Source organism: Melanaphis sacchari, unplaced genomic scaffold, assembly GCF_002803265.2.
Source record: "Melanaphis sacchari strain LSU unplaced genomic scaffold, SCAv2.0 Contig53_pilon_pilon, whole genome shotgun sequence".
NCBI classification, from domain to species: domain Eukaryota; kingdom Metazoa; phylum Arthropoda; class Insecta; order Hemiptera; family Aphididae; genus Melanaphis; species Melanaphis sacchari.
The window spans coordinates 574,690-599,781 of NW_020271371.1; the positions used below are offsets into that span (position 1 = coordinate 574,690).

Here is a 25,092-nt window from a genome sequence, read left to right on the forward strand (position 1 = left end):
TGGTGGGGAACGAATGCAACTACGTGTTGCATCACGACGTGCCAACCCGCCCGCCTGGCCAGTCCGCAGACTCGTGACGTCACTACCGAAGAACGCGTCCGACGAAATACACACACGTACAAATATACACACACACACGCGCGCGCGCGCGCGCTCAGATTTATACACACACGCATACAATTACAAATGCATACGCAGACTTACAAACGCACACACGCGCCGCGCGCGCGCACACATGCATATACACATGCACACGCCGGATCACTGGCGCGCGGTGTAGTAATATACTACGCGACCGTCCGCCGTGCGCGCGTACCGTCGTCACCGTCACTGTCGTGTGGCCGAGTAAGAGAGCCGCGTGCGCCGTCCCGCCAATTATTGATACGCGCGCGCGAGAGAGAGTGTAACGTGCTCGTCGACGACGACGACGACGACCGCGACGACGTTGCACATACAACTGCACCGTGCACTTTAATAATAACATACGCGGTGTACACGGGGTGCGAATACGCCGCGCGGACGATGCAGTTGCAGCGCCGCACGGCCGTCGGATGCGGCCCGTGCCCGGCTGCGGCGCACGACCGTCAAGCGGTTAGGAAACACTTGCGCCGGTGGTCACACAACATGGTGCTCATCATCGGTAAGTACGACGCAAGCACGTCACTAACGCGTAAACCACGACTTGACCGTTCGTATGGTATTATTACACCTGTACTACATAATTACAGTTTACCGTGTGTGTGTGTATGACCTGCCTCAACGCGATACGCGTTGTAACGTAATTTTATTTTTATTTTTATCTTGTTTTTCTTCGCCGCGACGACGATAGTAATAATAATAATAATAATAATAATGTATCTTCTACGGCGGCGACGACGACGTTTCGGCAACGAAAATCGATTATTTCGGTCGGCCTGGAACCCTCTTTTTTTTTTTTCTCTCATTTTTTTTTTTTTTTTTTTTTTAGGCGTAAAAAACCGCGCACGCATACTGGTCAATCCGAGTAGGCCGAGGGTAGGCGCGCGCGATGTGGTCGAGGAGGTAGCGGCGTGGCAGTAGCAGTATTGTGTGTGTATATAGTGTCGACAACGTCGATGGTGGTGGCGGTTGATGGTGGCGGTAGCGGTGGTGGTGGTAGTGGTGGTAACGGTGATGATAGTGGCAGTGGTGGCGGCGTCGACGACGACGTTGTCGGCGTTAAAGTCAAGGGTGGGGGTGGTAACGACAGCGGCGGGGTTTTATAGGAAATGCACCGTGGGCCGGCGGCGGGGCGGGGCGTGAGACAAAAAAGACTTGCGGGTCGGGGGTGCTGCCGGTGCCCCACTGCTCCCTGCGCGAGAGTGGTTCGGCCGTCTTCGGCGCTGGCCGTGCATCGGACGTCTTCGTGATTCCCTCCTCCAGCCCGTTGGCAATGTTTGTTCGGATGGGTGGGGGCGGGCGGGTGATCGTGTGTGCGCGCCGGGCGGCGACGGCGAAATGCAGTTTTTCGACTGCCTAATGCATGTTGCACATTTCGTGTTCTCCAAGGACGACGGCCCGACCAACCTAAATGAGCGGTCCTCCTGCATTCAGATGCACTGTGCTCGGATGCACCAACGGGCGGTCGCAACGACTTCGAAATAAATTTATTACCAATCTGTTTAATATTTTTTTTCCGTTTTACTCTTTTTTTTTTTAATTTACTATTTTTTTTTTTTATTATTTAATTATTATTATTGTCGCTATTATTTTTTATTCGCAGTCTCAGTGTGCGTTTGTTTGTGCTCGTGCGGTTATATCAGTTTTAAGTAAATAATAAATTATTTTCGTTACGTTATAAATTTATTAAACTCGTGTTCGACGAGTCCGTGTTCGTGTTGCAAGCGACAAACGACTATTATTTGGACACCAAATTATTCACAAAGCTCAATTTTTTTTTCTTCGCCTCAAACTTGGCGATCCATAGCGTTCAGACACGGTACGTTTATGATTTTTATAAATTTGTTTGACGTCGTGATTTTAGGTCAACCATTGTTTAAACCGCGTCCTTAGTTTAGGTCAAATTTATTAGACGTTATTGAAATTGCGACTGACCTCTTCTCTCTCTCTTTCTCACCGAATAGCGTTAAATATAATTAAAAAACATATGTAATTACTAACAGTGTAATTAATTTAATTATTTGTGCATATGTGAATATTTCAATAATCATATAATTATCACCGAATTTTTTACCAAATATATATACCTATATATATGCATGTACACATTATAATGTCTCGAGTGTGTTGTTTATTTAAAAACGATTAAATTCAAAGTGCTGTTTTCGTAACAACGAATCGTATAACTTCGTCACCTCGATAATGTTTTAATACGAAGAATTAAAATGCACACAATAAGTGGTTAGTTGTTTTTAAATAGTTTTTATTATTATATTATGGTATAAAGTAGAACTCGCACGTGGATAAAAACGGTCGTTCAAAAAAAAAATGTATGTTTATATGTACCTACAATATGCGCTAGAGGTAAGGATTCAGTATGCAATGGCAATTATGCAAATGGATTGTTACCGGACGAAGGGGCCCCGAGATTTGCCGATCATTAGCCAAATTAGATTCTATTACGTTGCCGCACAAAACGTTTTCGCACGGTCCAATCGGACCATAATAATCATTTTTCACGACTTCGGTGCGATTTTATTTGTATTTTTTCATTTGGCAAACGTTTATAATATATATTTGGCCACCACAAACAACCATTGTATAAAAACGGGCAATGCACATAACTAACTTTACGCATATACGGTCCATGTATATTAAAGGAAGAGTAATAAAGGAACAGCCCTAACCGATTCGACCAATCGATTTCCTTTCCTTTCATAATTTTATTTTTGTTTTTGAACACTAAATTGTTGCAGGTGTAACATTAATAACAATATTACGGGTTTGTTCAATGTCACGTGACAGGGGAATATAATATAATATTGTACTATATGTATGCGGTATGCCAATAGACACGATAACTTGGAATCGAATATGTGTTAGATAGAACAAAATACCCTCCAAAAAACCTGTTTTGCGTTATGTGTTTATTATTTTAAGTATACCTACAAGCTTATATAGTTGTGATTGTTGTATAAACACATTAAGTAGACACTATCGGAAAGAGACGTTACATATTATAATATTTCCGATGATATAATTTTTTTTTTTCACTATAATATTTTGTGGGTTTTAATATATTATAATATAATATATATAGTATACTAAATTCGTATTATCGCTTTGTTCTCAAGTTTTTATTTTTTTTTTTCGTTCGACCATAAACTGATTAATAGTTTAAAAAAAAATAGCACACAGACAACAAACGACAGTTTTTCAACAGTTATCGCAAATTGTCCGCCATAATCGACTATTCCATGTGTACACACACATACTCATACACACAAACACACAACCACCTCAACAAACCGTCATCGTCGTCGGGTAAAAATATTATAGCATATACCTACATACATTATATTTTCATAATTATTATTATTAATATCATCATAAATGTTACCTAAATAATTATTTTATAAATAAATTACATGTATTATAATATTTTACATATATATTCGTTTATTTAAATCCTCAATGATTTTGAAGGCTACGTACAGATTAATATTTATAAATCTATCGTTGCTTTGATATCATAATTCTATATAGATCTCTCTATAGTCTATTTAAATAATATATATTGTACATATTATAGCTGTCTAGTTTGAAACAATAATTTACAAATTGCCCCGCTCTTCTGTTTCATATAATATACCAATATACGTAATATTGAATAGTATGTATAATAATTTATCGTCATAACGAGTAACGCCATTTCTTTTTTCGGTTTATAGTTTAAATATCATATGGATATATATATATTATTGATAAAGAATTTGACCCGCCTGTAGAAAAAAAAAAAATAACCGAGAAAACCTACTGATAACCTTTTACCAAATAAAAGCTTTACCATTCGGTTCCTACGCGCGACGGCGACGTGACCTCAGACTTATATACCGCCAACACTGCTGTGCCCCTTTACAAGTACATGATCAATTCGAAATAACATTATATTATACACGTTTCAATGCAGTATAGATTATTATATTATCCGATTAGGTACTTGTAAAATCTATTATTTTATTGTATAAAACAAACTTTACACTATATTAGTTGGTAACAATACACTGCAGACAAATAATCACATTAAACAGCTGCCAACTGACCATTATATTATCGTAAAAATGATACGCGTATATGGACTTGATATACGAATTTGATGTGAAACATTTCGCACAAATTGCATTTGAATATGTGAGTATTGGTAGGTATCTTTTTACTCGTATATATACATATATGCTAGGAAGTAATATATACACGACACATGTCACCATACAATAAACTGCCTATACAGCGCAATTGCATTATTACTGTGTATAATGAAATATAAATGTATTATAAATTAATGAAAATCCGTATTGTATATAGTATAGTGATTGGTAATAAATTTAAGGCCAAAGGGTATATGATTATATAGAGTAGATAAATATACACAACAAACACAAAATAAACAGTGTATTATAGAAATTTAAGTAAAAAAGCACGAAACACAATATTAATTTTCTGATTTATTTAAAGTTCATAAGAACAGCTTTATAATAGTATAAAGACGTGATTGTAATTTTTATAATATTCTAAGTGTTCTGAGAGTCTTATAATACACCTAAAAAGATACATATATAATATAAATTCCGTTTTATAACTGTACGATTAAAATGTAAAAGAAATTGTTTGAGTTTTATTTAAACTGAAAGTGAAATTAATTTTAACAATATAAACAAGCTCACAAATGGTTCAATAGAACTCACTGAATTATTTGCTTTATATATTATATTATTTATATTTTATACATAGTTAAATAGCTATTTTTAAGTCGGGAAATAATCACAATTATGTAAAATTTATGAGAGGAGATGAAGAGTGGGGATTTAATAAGTAGTTGCAAGAAGGAAATATAAACTTTACTTCAAGGTATAATTTGTGCATGTTTATATAGGAGAATTAACAATTTATTTACTATATGTAATATTTCTGAATAAATAAAATCGCAATGAAATTGGCCTCTTCAAGGTGTGATTTGACGTTTTAAATAGTGTAGATTAAAGCACAGATTAATTTATGTTTTTCCTTAATGATCAACGCAAACTTTACTCGCTTACTGACCATTATAATACATAACCATAAAGTATACCAAGTACATTTAATTATAGAATTAACTGTTATACACTGTGTATGATCGTATTTTTGTACAGATCGTGTATAATTTTCGATCGCATTAATCGCAAACGGTGTGGATCATCAATGAAACACTCACGTCCGACGATAATATAAGCGTCCATAATACACGTTTTTCTCGGAATTCGATTATTATTGTATTTTTTTTTTACATTTTCATTTTGTTATTTCTTTGCCGAAATAAAAACCACGAACAAACCAATCGTGTGTACAATGATACAACAATATAGGTTTATAAAAAAATCAGAGTGGAAAAAATGTATATAATACACACACATATATATATATATATTATGAGGATAAAATATTATTCTATTCTGTACGGCGCGGTTAGGCGACCGCGCGCGTTTTCCCGGTAGATTCTTGCCAAAAAATGTGACTCATTATTTTTAAAATCCTCCACGGGCACGGAAATTTCGGAAAAAATCAAGTCTCTAAAAAACAGATAGTAATGTACGACGCGTTTTAATAAATGTTCAAAGAAACCATGAACTTTTAAACGATATAATATCATATATATATATATATATATATATATATATAACTGCGTTCATTATCACGCATATTATCCTTATTAATTATTATTATGATAATGTACCTACGCAATCGTCGTTGTCACCCCGCAGGTGTAAATAATGTATACATAGTGTAACTACTGACTATAATATATACCTACTAATATTTTATGATACGTGAATATTTCCTTTACCGCCGTTTTCTGTATAAAATAATGACGATGGCCTAAATATATTATTATAGCGTCTCGTTACGCACGATTCAAAGTTCGTGACGTTTATATAGCATCTCCTCCGGAGAGACCGCACGATAGACTTTCACATATCGTCGTTCGTAATACTCACACATGCATTTATATACATATACATGTGTTATATTAAAAGTCTACTGCAATACCGATGAAAACTCTGCACAAATCGATTTGTTTCCCTGAGATTCGCGAAGATAACGTATTTGTCATGTACAAAACATACCTATATGTTTAACCGATCAATGTGCGCAATGTAATAGTAGGTACCTATAGGTATAGCATATAATATTATATTGTTTTTTACCAATAAAATTTAAAATTCGATAAGTTTTTAAAAATTATTGTTGCCAACTGAATAATTTTACTGCATATAATACAAGACATGTGTAATTATATAAGTTCTACTGTATAATATAATTACTGGTAAAATTGTCATTTCGTAGTGAAATAATACATGCTATATTATACTACAATAAAATTGTAGATTTATTTCCACATTTACTACATCTAATATATAACTCGTTTTTCTAGACAAGAGAATTAATAATTGAAATGGGTACCTATATTCTAATTTCGTTCAAGTAATACATATTATTTATGTTGTTATTGTTTATTAGTACCTACCTACATACTTAGATTGTGTATAAAGCCAATAAGTTTATCAATCTATCTATGTATATATTTAAGATAAACTGTATTATTATCTATATAGATGATGTGCTTGGTTCATACTATGCTTAAATTATGTTGCTCCATGTTAGTACAATATTTTCATATACTAATACATTTTAAAATAATATGATGTGTATAAATATGTACCAATCTATATATATTTAAATATGCAATGTTGCTAAATCTCCTTGTAATTAAAATACATTTCTAGAAAAAAAGACCGTTGCTTGTTTTTAATAGTATGTATAGTGAATACAATTTTGCATAAATAATACAATATGATTGCTTGATTCCTATATGAAAGACGAGATTATTTTTGTGAGAATTTTTCAAAAGTTAATAACATAATATTTTACTCTTTCGCTCGGGGATGTCGATTTAGTTTAATTTATAGTTTTTCAAACGGATGTTATTTTATTTGGCTCTAAATAGTCTTAATGTCGAACACGCCTTCATACATTTTTTTAGGATTTTTTTTCTATTAGATAATAAATGCTGGGCTTATACTTGAGAACGACACATTTGATAAACCACGTACACACATCATGATGCGTGTGCGCGTGCGCCATGAAAACAACACGAATCGTTGCAATCTTTCAACGGTTTAGTGCCATTATTGTTTTTTAATTTGAAAACGGCGTTTTAAATAAAATATTTATTCACCATAATATTGTATTATCATTTGTTTGCTAAGCTTATCACACCATCATATATGCCATAACAGTAAACATTAAACGGCCGCGTTTCACGCTGTATACACAGAATATAATATTATATGAATCAGTAGGTGTAAGTACTCCGCGTATTATAATGGAGTCGATATAATTTTTCATAATAGTACATTCGTATTGGACTCTGACGGTATTATTATTTAATCCGAAAATATTATAATATTCGAGTGCAATGACATTGTAAAACGACAAAATACTACTAAACGCTTATATTATAAAATACCGCGCAGCTGTTCCGCCGATCAGACAAAAGTTCAACATACTGTTATCGTTTAATGATGTTATTCGCTGGGCAAAATGAACCTTATCGCATTTGAATGAAGAATGTCCGGCATATGAGTATGAGTATGTTTAATATTATAATAAATATGGGTGTGTGTACATTTGCGTTAGCGTGTATGTATGAATTATAAACGTCTATACAATGTGTTATGGTTTTAACTAATTATATAATAATATATTATTATATTGTATTGTGTAAATATTTTGTATTAATACAATTTTTTTTCAAATTATGAAACGAGCGACTTCAATGTTTTGTATATAGCCATATAGGTACGTTTAAAATTACTATTCATTTTTTTTTTTTTTTTACACAATATACAATAATTTTGAAATTAAATTATTCTTACGTATATTTATTATAATGTCGATGGATATTTTTGTGTATATTTAATACACCGGGTAATTATTTTAACAGTTAACATTGATTATCTTTAAAAGCATTATTAACTATTTTTAATTTTTATTTTTTTTTATATACCTTATTTGGAGTCATTTAAGAGCAACGTTTGTAAAGAAAAAATATAATTTTTCAACATTTTTACTCTTTTAACTTATGTTCATATTATTCTGCTTAAGAATATGAAATATAATGAATGACTCTTGTCGTTCTAAATAGTAAAAAAAAAAACTTGAAAAAGAAAACATCATATTTTTTTCAAAAATTTTAATAATTTTTTAAATAATGAGAATTTTATATTATAAGAACTACTTTATATATAATACAGGTTTGATATTAAAAATGTATAATTACCCGTCTGAATATTTTCTTGGTTGAAAATCTTTAAAGTTAAATTTGTAACGGTTTGATTCAAATAAAATTCCACATTATAAATGTATATAATACATAATAATATACAACTATATACACCATATTTTGTTATGTTATTTTATGTAAATCGATCTTGCATTTTTTATAAATTAAGTTTGATTAAAGTGAACGTTTTAAGTGTAGGTATACCCTGTAAAGACAAGGTTAGATAATTTAATTTTACTTACGCATTGAATTATGATTTAAATATTTATGTATTGCTAGATGAGGTGCTATTATAATGATGCAGTCTCACATAAATAACAGTTAATTAAACATTTTTAAAAAATGTGGTAAAAATATATGATATATTTTTAGTTAAAAATTATATGATATTATTATTACGTACCATTTTTTCTTATAGTTAAACTCTGCTAAATACTAATTTGATACGGTCATGGCATATTGGCATGATATCATTACATTTAATCGTTTATGTTTATCATATTATAATTAGATTGCTTATTTAATTTTATTTTACTGAACTCGGCTAATATTTAAAAAATGGATACTATAACACATTATTATGTATTAATCGCAAAAATAATACAATGGTAAATTTTTCATATAGATTTTATTTTAAATACGAATTCTAATATAATAGGTATGCATATCAGACACGTTTTATGAAAGAGGGTTGCAAATTGCTGCAACCAATTATTTTTGAAATTTGTTGGAGTCAAAGTAGCTTATCTTCTATGTACTTTTGTTCAATTCGTTTTTCGCTAGCTTAATGTTCTGTCAGACAAATACATAAATACTAATAGTAGTTATTAGTTCGTTTGTTAAAGAATATCCGTTTTTATAACACAATTATTGAAAATAAGTCGTAGTTTTTGGTTTTACCAAATATTATATAATATTATTATACTTATGATATAATAATTAAATTAAATAAAAAACAAAATAATAGTTAATTTTAACCATGATGTATAACCATACAATTATTTTGTCTATGAAAAACTATAAAAGTATAGGTATTATTTATTTTAAAGTAATGGTAGGTACCTATAGAAAGTATTACGCAAAATTCGTTCAACTGTGCTATTAGGTATGTAATATATTGACTTGCGGCATTCAAATTGTTCATTATACTTTTTATCAGCTCACGATGAAGTTAAATTGCATTTCGTATATTTGTGCGCGCCTAAACCACAGTATAGGTTAATAACGAAAAAACTATAATCAGTTTTCAGCCGTCAGAATCCGTAAATTGGGTTTCGAGTTTTCGACCCACAACGATAAATTACATTATCATGAATCACATTGTTTGTTAAAAAATATCAAAATGTTTAAAATGTTTTATTTTTATTTATTTGAATCAAGTGGAATGGTGTTTATTTTTTTTTTTTTTTTAATATCATAATCATTAATATCTCAATATAAATTAATAAATCGTGTTATGCAAAACTCTCAACGTTATTATAACTAAAAGTATGTCAATGGCATAAAAGCATTTAATTGTTTCCTAATTATTATTATTCTTTTTATATATGTATACACTTAAGCTATATTTTAAAAAGACAGACACAATCTTTGTTCTTAGTTGTATATACACATAATATACGTGTGCGTGTGGGCATATGTAAGTGTGTGTGTGTGTGTGATCAAAGGGGTCACTAATATCTCGATACCGCATATTATCGATAATAAGTTTATAGCGAAATAGACCTAAACGGTTCTAAAAACCTATATTATATAGCAATTACAGTGTAATCAGATTTGAATTCTGAAAAAAAACATTTGGGCTGTGCGACAAAACTGCGCATGCACTAGAAATATGCTTTAAATACTCGATTATAGATTCGAGTTTTTTTAAACGGCACACTATAAAATACATTATTACCAACGTACCATATTTTTCTATTATAATATTATATTGCACGCACCTTATATATCACTGTCGAGTAAAAGTTTTCTCGTTCAAGTCTTGTTTCGTCGCCCGCATTACACGCAGACGGCCATTTTTAGTGTCGAGTAAGCGTAGACCGTAAAATTGAACACGGATATTGCCTATACTCGGTGCCCTGTGATTAGTGCAATGACAAATAATAATAATACGTACGTATAGGTAATTTATATTGATGTTATTGTTATGGCACTATATTATTATCACGATTCGCGTACGATTCGAACGCCGAAAAAATAAACAACATCGCGTGTACATGTTTTTAACAATAGTGTGTCGTTTTCGTGTGTAGTGGTGCGTTTGCAAAAAAAAAAAAAAAAATAAATGAAAAAATATACACAATATAACATAATATACCTTGCTATCTACTTTTACGTATTATACTAAACGATTTTCAGTTCCGGTGTACGCTGAACATAGAAACATTTATACGTGGATGGCGCGGCGCGTTCCTCGTAGGTATAACCATATGCAACGGGTTGCCTTTAAAATATATAGTGCTAACGTCGCCGTTATAGAAAGAGATGACCAATACCTTCAAAGTGCATAATATAAAAACGTAAGTCCAAAAGTGTATGCACATGTTTTTCTAAAAACGTTGTTATCTATGTTGTTAAACTTCTCTCCCCCTCTCACCCTCTCCATATATTACGCACGATATCTCGATATTATTAATGGGTCTATACGGACCGTGTTGTACGCCATATGTGTTTTTTTTAACAATGTTCTATCCGAAAACTTCTCTGTCTACACGTTCGGTCCATGCCTTATTTATGTACATCCATGGTGCGTATACCTACAGCAGTCGATGCTGCATCATAATAAATATCATGTTATCTCGTAGTAACATCCGGCGCGCCATATTAATATGTGTGTGGTTTTTTTCACGGTAACCTATCTACCGTTGCATCAAGTTATTATATAATATCTATTTACGGTGTAGTAGGTTCGTACGTATAGACTTTAGACGTTCGATAGAGTACGCGATCGTCTTAAAAATCATTTTTAACACGGTCGTTGTCCATTTGTTCAAGATCGTTTATACAATCAAAACCGTCGTGCGATATAATGGGTATGTAAAGTGAAATATGACTTAATTATTTTATTTTTAATAAACGTATACGTTTATATTATATAATAAAATAAAACGATACACAAACGGTATAATGCAATAACGACACGTAAATTAATAAATCTTTATGAAATACACTTATATAGATATATAATATTCGTATATGGGTACCTTAGACCGATAGAAGAAATTTCGTGATCGACGCGGATCGAAAAAATATTTTTCATTTTTTTTAGTACATCTTGTTAGATTTTGTCCATTTGAAACAGCCATTCTAACATTTTTTGCAGTAGGTACCTATACTTAAAAATCTCATTAGTATTGAAGCATTATTTTCTTTTAAAATATTTTCGTTGGGTTTAGTTACACTAATATAAGTTACAATAACAATCCTTTCACGATTAAATAGTATAATAATCGTTTCACCCCTACCTTCGCAGTAAGCCTATAAAACGACATCAATCTCAACTCAAAAATATAAACATTTATGCATACTCCGACATTCCAGCAAATGCATCACCATTAGTTAAACCAAAAAATACAATCATTAAATTTGTTGAAGAATTTGAGTTTCATAATAATAACAACTTATTTATTATTTTGCTATCATTATTATCTACAACTTTTCGTGCAATACAATATACAAGAATAATATTTCATGTAGTTATAACTTAAATTATTTTCAATTTGTATTAACTATAGTATCAAATTATAACAGTTATTAGCTAATCACTCAATACATTTTTTAATAAAGAAAAAGAAAAAACAATTTTGTAAAATTATTCTTAACTGAGGTTTATTGCAACATATACTTAGATATAAATTTTTACTAAAAACTTTAACTTTTCATTCACTCCAAAATATATAGTCTTAGGTTGTAAGATATTTAGAACAACTGATTTGCCATTATGTAGATATATTCTTATATTTCGTGTAACAATAAATTATTTAATTAACTATAATAGTAAGCAATGCATTGTAGTACTACCTACTAAATATATAATTTATAATTTAGTATTATTCAAATGCCAATATTATAAACAAAATTAAAATTTATATACTTGCATTGATTATTAATATTCAAGTTTTCTCAAATGGTCAAATGGCTTATATTATGATTACCATAAGTATGTATCTAGTCTGTTTGCAATAAGTCTCAAAATCTGTCTATTTTTTAAGAAAAGAATTTCAACAGAGTTTAATTTCAAAAGAGTCAGTCCTATCTCTTTGCAAAAGGACTACCTATAAGTTCTCAAATATCCTACGACGTTTACTTGTACCTATATGTATCATACATTTAAAGTTATATTACACTATTTCATTTCCGACCGGGGCGACTATAGGACGGGCGCCTGTACGATAACAGTAGACTGCGATAATAAAGAATAGGTATCTATGATACGAATCGATCAGATAGTGTAGTAAATTAAGTATTGTTTATACGATTATGTATTTATATATATTGTATGTGTGCGCGTGTGTAGTGTATCAGTGTATACCGTGTCTGCATCGTGACGCTTTTATTATGGTTTTTATTTTATCGCCGTCGAATATTTCATCGGGTGTAATATAAAATATCGAGTTTCATGTGAAATGACGTCAGGCGTGTGTACGTATATAGGATATGCCGGAATTTTTCGCGCGCGAGGTTACAATAATTATTATACCACACACAATTTAATCCCGTCCGTTAAAATAATAAAATATTAATAATTGTTGACTGTTTTCATAATTATAATAGCAGCAGTAACAACTACCGCAATAACAATTAACAATTTAACTTTTCGACGCAACAAATAGTTGCACCGTCAAAAAACGCGACATGTAATATAACATGTATAAAATTCCCTGTTCGCAATATGATAACGTTCCATGGTAGCAAATGTACTTGGCCTTTCTTCCAAGACTGAACAAAGACGCCCCGGATGTGTTAAGTACATCGTGTAATAATTGATAAGTGGCAAACTTGAATCAACGTAACTTAAAATGTGAAGCATTTAAATCGATTCATTCTACGTTCCACACGCTATCATTAATTATTTAGCAAATAAACAGCGGCTCACCAAAAAGACTAATAAAAAATAATAATGTGAATCCAAATTTTAAAATTAAAATTAAAATTTTTGTTTTTAATTATTAAAATTCGAATATTGTTGAGTTTATCATTATTTATATTTTGATAATGTTAATCTAATCACATTTTATTTATTGAGCTTATTATTGTTAATTTAAATAATTGCGAATTTTATTTAGGTATTTATGTCATAAAGACCTTTGCCCGTAAAAATAATAATCAATAAATATGCACCTATACGTATTTTTTATTACATACTATGTGTACTCAAATACACTATATAGGTTTGACGGTATATTGAAATTTGATACCGGTATTGTAGTATTAGAACCGATAAACCGAAAAAAACCATCAAAGTTATCAATACTTATAGTACCTACTTTGTAAGCTATACAGTATTATTTTGGTTTTAAACGGTACCTACGTCAGTAATGATTCATTTTTGGCATGTTAGTCAAGCGGCATTTGAGTAATAACAGAATAACTTTATATTGATTTAAAACAATAGTATACAGAATAAAACATTAATCCATAATTATGCACTGCAATTTGAATGCATACAATATTGTATAATAAATTATAATTAATCACTTATTATTTGGTATGCAGCTTATGCACACGCTTTTATTATAATATTATTTACCCACAGCGTATTGACTATAATAAGTATAATAACGTATGTGCTCATTGTATTATTGGGCATTTAAAAAGGTCTATTATATAATAAAGTGATGTACGCATGACAAGAGTAAGGTTCGATACTGATAAGAAACCTATTTTCGCCCAACAAATTCATTTTATCGTTAAAGTGATTTATTTGCGATGTGCAAATTAATTAAAAGAACACAACTAGTGAAGGTTACGTACTATGTATATCATATATGTATATTATTTCAAACTAAAAGAGCTACCGATATAACTATCTCCGTATACATATACATGCATATATATATATATATACAATACTACATTTGTCTGTAGATTTTTTCGGATTTATAATTATTATTATTATTGTAACTGGTAACCTATATAAAGGTCAATACTTATAATTTCGACAATAGTAGCGCTGAAATCAGTACCAATTAAATCGATGCATTATATTGGTATATGATGAATATATTCTACATTATAGTATAAAATTAGTATAAAATTATTCTGTATAACAGTTAAACTCAAATAAGTAAATTATTATTTTAAGTGAATATTTTAAATTTTGCAATACGCTGGTATTTAAATGCACGCCGGTTCAATAATATGATTCTCAGAACCACAATTTAAATATTATGTTTGGAAATGCAGATGACTAAGGTTTGGCTTTTAATTCATACCATTTAATATCGGTAGGTATACCTATTTATAATAATATTAAATATCTTGTTTATAAATATAATTTGTTATATTTGCATGCATGAATAATTTTATTATTCAGATTTAAATATTCTGACAAGTAATTGAAATTTATATTTGTAAATTATTATTTAAATTTAAATCTATAATGCGTCTTAATTGCTGTCAAACAAAAAATAATAAATTATAATTTAGCACATTTTACGTATTATTCAATCCTCTCGTCGTCAGTGTTTATTTAACTCGGTAAGGTTTCTCTGTGACCCTCATGAAGCAAGTAGGTATACTGTGTAGCGGGTATGTGTTATATGCAGATTAAAAATAGTGCTGTGCAATACATGGTATGTTGTACCATATAATTTAATGATGGTCGATTGCATATTTATTTTTGATCAATGTGTACCGCTTATTCGTTATTATTTATTACTAATATTACTTTACTAATTTATATAACATATACTTAGTATACCTATTATTTACCAATATATTATAATTTATAATGTGTTATTTGCTTCATATTATAACATATCTTATCAACAACACTCATCAATTAAAATTACATGTTTAAAAACACTAATAATTTCGTTCGATTATTACTAATATTAGATAAAGAATCGCCAAACAACGCTTGTGCACATATTATATTTTATTGTGTATAGTGAAAACAAAGAGCGATTATAATTTTATTGCTAATAATTTTTAAGTTTATATAATTACTATTAATTATAATTGTTTAAACATTGCCAAATTTTCAGATTATTTACACACGTTCATTCGTAGTAATGACATTAAAAAATAATTAGTTTACTTATATATTAAGCGATAACGCTTCTTTTTTTTCTAGCTGATGATATTGTCATGAACATTTCAAAGTAAGATAGATATTCAAGTATATAATATAATGTAATAGGTACGGTTTATCCTTATCTTTATTTTAAAGTGTAGTTTTATTCACCATATTATAAGTACCATATTGTTACCTATAATATCTATGTATAATATATTATTGTTACTTAAAAAACGAATAAAAATTGTCAAAAACGTTCAAATTCTTCAGATCTTCCTATTTCTAAAATAATATGAGTCAGGTACATTTTTTTACATTGTACCTATATCTGTTTTAATTTTAACTACTATATGCCTATGTGGCCATACATCTAAAACGTTACTTAATAAAAATTCACTATTGATAATTTATATTATTTAAAAAGACCGCTTTGATAGAATGATTTAAATTCGATAAAATAGATCAATCATGCTATTATTTGATTTGACACCATAGTTTATCATCGCATAAGTTCGATAATAATTATTACGTATTGTATTTAAAGTTTAAAGGACTATTATTTATTAGAATTATATATTACTACAAACACTCAAGTTCATGGGTCTTTATATTTGGTAATATTATTATCAAATATAATCTCGAGAGTTACGTTAAAAATATAATTTATTACTATGTACATTTTTACCAATTTTTAACCACAATTTGATGCTATTTAACTATAGTTTTATTCTAGATCATAATACATATGAATACATATAACGTATTGATGTTTATTAAAAACCGTAACAAGTGTGTTAAATGCGTATGCGAACCTAAATAAACAAATAAACATTCTATTAAATCAAATTGTATATAGATACACACATCAGATATAGTTTTCTTTTATTTTTATTCGTGCTAAATTATCGTTATTATTTATTCATATGCGCGCGTGTTTTATTATGTACCCGGTATTCGGTGGAATTTATATCACGAAGAAGACGACGATATTTGTGTCGGTCTAAAATGCGTCGACGATGCCATAAAATCTCAACTCACGAGTTTTCTATTCTAGTAAATATATATGTATTGAGTTATACAGCGAATATATTATGTTAACAATTTTTTTTTTTACTACTCGCACCTCACACATCTCTCCGCCCACCTAACAGGGGTGCGTTTTTTATAATATATATATATATATATACACGTTCTGCACCTCGTCAGAATTAAACATTGTATATATACCTAACATGTACTCGGAACGCAGATTTGTGTGTGGTATATACCTACACATATCTTCTACGCCTATAATAATAATATATGCTTTATAAACTACCACACTTATTATTATAATACACCCTGCAACCTCCCCATTCGTACATACGCGAGTCTATTCATCTCACGGGCGTGCATGCGCGCGCGCGCAAACTATGTACAAGGGGGCCTTCTCTGCTTCACCTCTTGATAAGCAATTTCGCCTTCTTTTAGTATTTATATATATATTATTTTTTCACAATTAACTACGTGACTAAAATTGTTTTTTCTCTCCCCCTTTACTTTACAATATATTTTTGCAGCGATTCCGGGCGCGCCTATAATTACATATATGACAAACACACACACATACTATATATATATATATATATAGGCACCTACACTATGTAATATGAAATCGCATTGCTACCGGTATACGAGTATTGTACTCGCGGCCGTGGCTGCTGTTTTGCGACAAAACGATTATCGAAACGTTTCGCCATGTAATCGCAAAATGGTCCAATTTCCCGCGTCCATATACGAATGAGTTTGCGAGTTTCAAATGGACTATTATACAATGTGCGTGTATGTGTATGTGTGTGAGTGTATTTATATATATATATATATAATATGTTATGATGTGCAGCAGTAAAAGCCAATATGCTTTATAAAAGTATATTATTGTTTGTGTATTATTCGAGTACGTGTAGACGACGACGACGACGACGACGACGTGTATACGGCTTCGATGTATACTGCACCACGCCAAGCCTTAACGTCGTATTATATAGTTTTTTTTTTGTCTTTTTCATCTTTTTCAAGTGTTAACTCGAAAATACAAAACCGATGACTAACCGATTTCGAACGCGCGTACATAATACATTATAAATTATTATAATGTAGATATCATGATAATGTATGTGTATGTCTTAAACAGACCTCTGAACCATATATGCGCGTGACGATATAATAATTATAATATCCTATAGCAAATTTGCAATTTTCTACGTCGTCGGCAAATATTGTTTAACACATACACACACACACACACACACACACACACATACGCGCGCACGTAGGGGAGTTTCGTTGATGTTTCGCCAAACCGTCAGATGTATATTATTCGCGTGTTCGTGTACTATATACATCGCGGAGCACACTGTTAAAGCACCAGCAGCAGCACGACAACTCGACGCCCGCTGCTAATAATAATATAAAATATCATACATTAAAATAGGTATATATATATATATATATGTTATTAAAATATGCTGCAGCGCGTTCCACAATATTTTACACATAATGTTATAATATTGCATGTGCGTATATTATATGATTACGTTGCTCATCTCTTTGTGCATACACACCGAGTCTCCGACACACCACGCACGCACATATTTCACGGTCTGCAGGGTGATGAGGCACACAGTATTTTTTTTCCATGCTGGGCCGTGCCAGTAAAAACGAAAAATTGAGGACAAATATTTAATTGATCTACCCGCGTCAGCAAAATAATATAACGCGCGCATGTATATACAGTATATATATATACCGCCGACGATGCACGTTCTTATTAAATTTTTATCACCGTGTACCATTAATCTTTATACTATGATTTACTGCAAAGCGCAGGTACTTACCCTAGGTAAATAAGAATGGTAAAAATGTTGTAAGGATCCGCGGATATTGGAATTTTTTTTTGTAAATACCGAAAGGTGAATGTTTACCTCTACGGCTTTTGATTTGCATGATAATATTATAATATATAGCCATACACAGCTGGTAGGTGCGTAGGTATATTGTCAAGTGCAGTTGTCTTTACTTGTATTATTGTATTATATACAGTATACACTTACCTATACTGCAAACGACGACAGTTCGTGGTATGATTTTACGTTTATAATTATAGGTAATTGCTATCACATAAATTTAATATTGCGCGCATATTTACGGCAGTACTGCACACAATTAATAACCAGATCACTGAAATAGCAAGTATATTATAAATTCAAACGAAACTGTGGCTTTATTTCAACCTCAATTAAAATCTGAGGAAAAAATCTGTATTCCTATTTATATTATAGTCTATGAACAAATTTAAAAAAAAAAAAAAAAAAAATGAAGTACCAATAATTTTTTCACCGAGAATATATTTACCAATATTTCGCCGAAAATGACTTTTCCATAGACCAACTAAGCTCGATCTTTTTATAGGTCGATAGACCAATTGCGCTCAAGTCATTTTTAGAGTTGATAGATCAGTTACAATTAATAATTCACTTAATTATACCGCCTAATAATATTTATTTTATTCAATAACACATAACATTAATTTTTGTGCTTAAATATAATTTATAATTACAAAAACATATTATCGTTTATAAACAACACATTTTCACTCTTGCGTGTACTAGACGTATCCAAATTAGTTAATGCACTTTGTACTTCTGATACATTTTTTAGTAATGGTGGTAATGTATTTTTGCATGTACCTGTAGAATTCATATAGTTTGTTTTTTTTTTTTAGGTATTTGGATTTTATATGTATAAATTGGCCGTAAATCAATAATAATTTTTGTGTTTCTCAAAAAATCAATGTTTATTGACAGTAAAAATAAGGGGCGCTATTGGAATATGGACTTAAAATATAAGTAGTGCAATTAGTAAAATGACTCTAAAACACAAATTTTATTTTATGTGTAACTGGTCCGTACTCTTTTCTCCGTATATCTATATCATTATTACATTTTTAAACTGTTTTTATTCATTCCAAAAACTATTAAAAACTATAACAATATTTTTCAGGTTTATTAAACACATAGAAAACATGTATTTTTACTTGATTTAAGCATAGTTCCGAAATTAAATAATTATTTAAGTCGCTAAAACAAAACTAAACAAAACAAAATATGTTTGTTCTATATCGTATATCTACAACTTGTAATATAACTTTTAATTATTTAATATTATATTCATTAATTGATTGACTAATCTGCTTATTTAATCAATTTTAAATATTTTCAAAATAGTTTTAACTACACTTTTTTTAAATACATCATGTATCAAATAATTTCAAATAATGTGATTTAAAAAATCAAAATTGTTTTTGAGAAATATTTAATAAACTTGAATCATTTGCATAAGTCAAAATACGTATGTATAGTACACCTAGATTTGTATAATTTAAACAAATATGTTCTACTTAAAATTGATTTCAAAACGTTATTGAATTTAAATAATTTCCCTGTATAAATAATCATGTCTGTACGACTGCCATACAAAGTCAACAATTTATTTATTACTGTTATGAACCGTGTGCGACGAGATCGATTTGGTTTATAACCAAAACATTTATTGTAATATTGCATTTGTTTTGTATAAACAAATATATACATATATTAATATATTATACATAGAATACATACGCAATCAATTCGTAGGTGAAACAAGTCAACGAAAGAAATGATGAATGAAGCTATATTTAGAATAAAAAAATGTACATTGCAATATATATATATTATATACTGATAACTTTTTATAATTACATACATGTTATGAATATGGTTGTTTTGGCGGGAGATATGTTTACATCCATGATATATTACTATATGAATGTATAGGTATCTATATGACATAAAATATGATGGTTTTTTTACTCACTCCCTATATAGTCTCATGGAGGGAGGTCTATTAGGTTTTTTGACTTTTCACCCACACAATATGATATGTTATGTGTGTAACTATATACTAAATGCAATCGCCTTTTCCGACCGCACGTTATAATAAATGTTGCAGCAGCACGTAATCGTGCAGTCGATCGGTGGGTTTTCATAGGCCGCAGCGCAGTCAGAACTGAAGGTCTGAAACGAAACGATTGGATAACGAGATTATATACTATTATAGAGTGTATAGGGTATACATATAGTATAGATACCTATCTATATATATGCACTAGCATGACATATTTTAAGTATCTACGTGTTTTCCATGTTCGTTTTAGGCGTTTTTAATCGAACAGCGATTGTGTTCAGCGTTTGGCTTTTACATTAATCCTTGGCTGTCAGTTGAACGGCACACACGACGTAAATAAAAAACCAGTTCTTTCCCTATATACCTACCTATAACAATATTGCATCGAACGATCGTCGCATAAAATATTATATTTTTTCCCCATTTTCTCATGCAATGAGGCATGGTTGCCGGTTCTCAGAACGTTGCTACAGCTGTATATATATATGCACAGCTTGTCTATTATGTTATATTATATAGCTTTAATATAGGCGCACATATACGTATTTCTTATTTACTTTGAACGTGTTATTATATAAGCGTCTTGTAACCACAGCACTGTTATTTAGTTTGTGACTTTTGGGGGAGGGAGATAATGCCTTCCGACGTCGATTCGTCCAGTCCGATTCTATTTGGGGTCACCGAAGTCGGTATATAGATGTTACATGAGATTTATACATACCTGCCTACACATCTATAGGTACAATAAATACATATATACCTCGGGTAAGCTGCACAAATATAGGCAATATAGGCACACGCACACACGCACACATTAATACATAATATGAAACGCCACCTTGGCCGAAACAGGTAAATACAGGTACTATTATATATGTATAATAATATAATATGTGCGTATATAGGCTTGAATCGGATTTGACCAATCGATGGCGAACCGGTCTACGTTAAACGACAAACGCACCGCCTCATTTTCAAAATGGTCGTCGTCATGGTCCCGGTTTTCACGTACATATAATAATAATAATACTAATAGAAATAGTAGTAATAATACTATGTTATATAGGCCTCGCGTATCTGTTTGTGCGCGTATCGCGCGCGCCGGCGTTCATTCCGCCGACGCCGCCACCGCCGAGTTTTTTTTTTTTTAATTGAATTACATTAAACGTAAACGGAATGTCATTAATTCCTTTCTATTTTTTTTTTTTTTTTTTACATACATACCTGTCTATCGCCGCCCGGACACGCACGTGATTTAGATGGCTACGGCCACGATAGGGCACACGTAATATATCTAATAATAATAAATATGTATATGTGTACAGTCGTACAGGTGATATACGCCTATATAATAAATGTATATATACATAGCACTCATAGCAGGCAATATCGTGTACCTATATAACTCAGCCATCGTTGAGAAGATGGTGGACAGGGTATGTAATTGACCGACATTCGACAATCACACGACACGCCTATTATTATCGTGTCTTTTTCCCGTGTCTGAGTTAAATATATACCTAATATTATAATAATAAGTAAAATATTACTATACTTATCGTATTTATAATACCTATAAATAATATAAACGACGACGAGACGATTCATCCGTAGATAAACCACGCATAACTATACGTAATATGGCAATACTCATATATATATAGGTATTTAAGTTACCATAATCTGTCACCATATCTAACACAAAACATGTCCATATAAATGTGTTTTTTACTGATATATTTTCGTTGTCTTCATTATATATTCTAGGAGTATTCCTATATATATCGCGTTGTACCTATACATACATCCTATTTATTATTATAAACGAATACCGTCGGGAAAGCTGACGCATAGTATTTTCACCCAGAGCGGTAGAATAACGCTGTATCTATATAAATAAAAACTATGTTATGATATTATACCTAATGTTTTTTTATTCGCAGTCTTCTATCCCTCTTAGAAAAAAATATTATTGAATAATACAATTATTATAGTACATCATTGAGTTATACATGGTATAATAATAATATCTATAATAAAGCTTAAATATCAGATAGTTTTTTTTTTTAATTCGTATACGATTACTATATATATTAAGTATCCGTTTGAATAGATTTAGGTATGTGTAAAAGTAAGGTTTGGTATTTTTATTTTAGATTTTACGAACAAATATTCATTTTTTATTTTATTTATTTATTTATTTTTTTTTATCAAACGTGGTTTGACTTTAAATTGAATATTCATATGAGTACCTATGAGCATTTGGTTCGATCAGTTTTATCACCTGTCGCAGCTGAACCAGTAGTAATAAATTATTTTCCTTGTTATTTTTTTATTGAAAAATTCGTAATAACACTAAAAATTTTAAATTTTACGCGTAGTATGGGATTGCAATTTACATTATAAATTGATTATAATATAAATTTAACACAGTAAAAAAATAAAGAATTATTATTATGCTATTATTATAGTCACCTCCGATTTAGCGATATATTCGTTACTGTATTATGAAATATACATTTATAATATCTATGTAAATTTACCTAATATGTTTATGTATTATGATCTAAACTGAAATTGTGTTAACTTAAAACTTATTGCAATATCGATGATAAACAATCTGGTTAAATAAACTTAAAAATAAGGTATATCTATAAAGTATAGATTATACTTGGAAAATTGATCGCACTTGAGGATTGCTTACTTTCACCTTTTTATATATTCATATCAGATTAATTTATAGAGTAATATAATAATTCTTATTCTTAAATATTAATGTTTAGTTATACCCCAATTTCTTACACTAACTGCAGTTAGCCACTCGTATAACACATTAAACATACGTATTAATATAATATATAATATTACCAATAAGAAACTTTCAAAAATATATTATCTTACACTATAGGTGCAATGGGATATTTAATGTATTTATATGATATATTATATATATATACTTTTATATTTTATTAGTATAAATAACAATCGACTACGATGGACGTAGTAAACAAGTCTCTGGCAATGTGCTTAAATATAAATATGATGCTGAATTCTGATATTTGTTTTGAATTTTATACATTAATTTATAGCTTATATATACCTAGTTTAATATTGTATTTATTTTCCTGTAAATATAATATGGTAACGTAAGATACCTACGTCGCATTTAATATTTCTTATTTACTTGTTTGTATATTATGCAAATTTTGACTATTTAGACAGTGGCATCTTTTTCTATCTTACACACACACACACCGTGAAAAAAAAATAGAAAATTATACTCAAATTATATAAATCACAATGGAATGTGTTTAATCTCGTACAGAAATATTAAAAAAAATACTTCTTTTCGAAGATAATATGTAATAATAATATATATCCTTTCAGCATTTCGTTGATCAGAATAATCTGAAACGCTGAAAATTATACAATTTAATAATCTACTGTGAGATAAGGCTACAAATTTAAATTATTATTATATACTCTGTAATCGTGTATTCATGATATACGCATGTTGTTATACATGTACAGTTACCAGAGGTATTAGATAGTATAGATAGGATATTACGATAGCTGCACTATATTGTTAAATTTTCCTGTATTATATTATACTTGTAATGTAATAGGTATAGTGAGATATTTACATTTAATCAGATAATAATGTATGATAGTCAGTACTAAAAAAAATTATAATCCATTCAACGTCTTTGCAAGTATAGACATTGAAATATGGTCGATAAGCAGGTATATTTAGCAATAGGATAAGCATTATATTAGATTATAACGGCCAAACAAAATTGTATAAGTACCACAGAACCTAGAAAAAAATTGTAATATCATATAACAGCTATTTTGCTATTGTATTTAAAACATGATGTTAATAAAGGTGGCATTATCTATTGTGTTAGATCTTAAAGTTTCTCTAAAATTAATAATTATTATAATCATACAATTTTGTTTGTTATGACTAATTTTTATAATTAATATTATCGATAAAACACATTTTTTCACGGCATACTACCATTATCATTTGTATTTTGTATATAAATATTATCACAGACCGGATTTATAGCGTTACATTAGATTATTTTTTATTTTTTGTTTAAGTGAATATAGAAAATTCGTGGACCAAATCAGTCGAAAACAATCCTGAAATAGTACACTGTATATGTACCTACATATAATATAAAACATAATATTATGACGTGCAGTATGTGCGTGTGTGTTGTTACAGTGCATATAGGTATACAATATACATATCTGGTATCTAAATATTAAATAGGTCGTATATAACGAACAGTGCAGTATTACAATTTCGTATGTGCGCTCCGATTTTATTTCTGGA

General features: G+C 30.2%; 1 protein-coding gene across 6 annotated transcripts in view; it reads left to right on the forward strand.

Annotated features, from left to right (window-relative positions):
• The first annotated feature begins 286 nt into the window (after positions 1-286).
• LOC112599544 (mushroom body large-type Kenyon cell-specific protein 1) overlaps positions 287-25,092 on the forward strand; it is a 37,483-nt gene continuing 12,677 nt past the window's right edge. Inside the window, exons 1-2 of one of the 6 annotated variants that reach the window (XM_025346473.1) lie at positions 554-640; positions 968-1,068. Coding sequence is in view for 2 of the 6 variants with exons in the window: in XM_025346469.1 (XP_025202254.1) it covers positions 523-640 (118 nt within the window). In the remaining 4 variants the exon portion in view is untranslated. Of the gene's footprint in view, positions 641-967; positions 1,069-1,533; positions 1,958-8,010; positions 8,035-11,530; positions 11,554-14,848; positions 14,968-25,092 lie in introns of those variants that run through there. The other 5 variants (XM_025346469.1, XM_025346471.1, XM_025346475.1 and 2 more) reach the window with 5 other exon arrangements.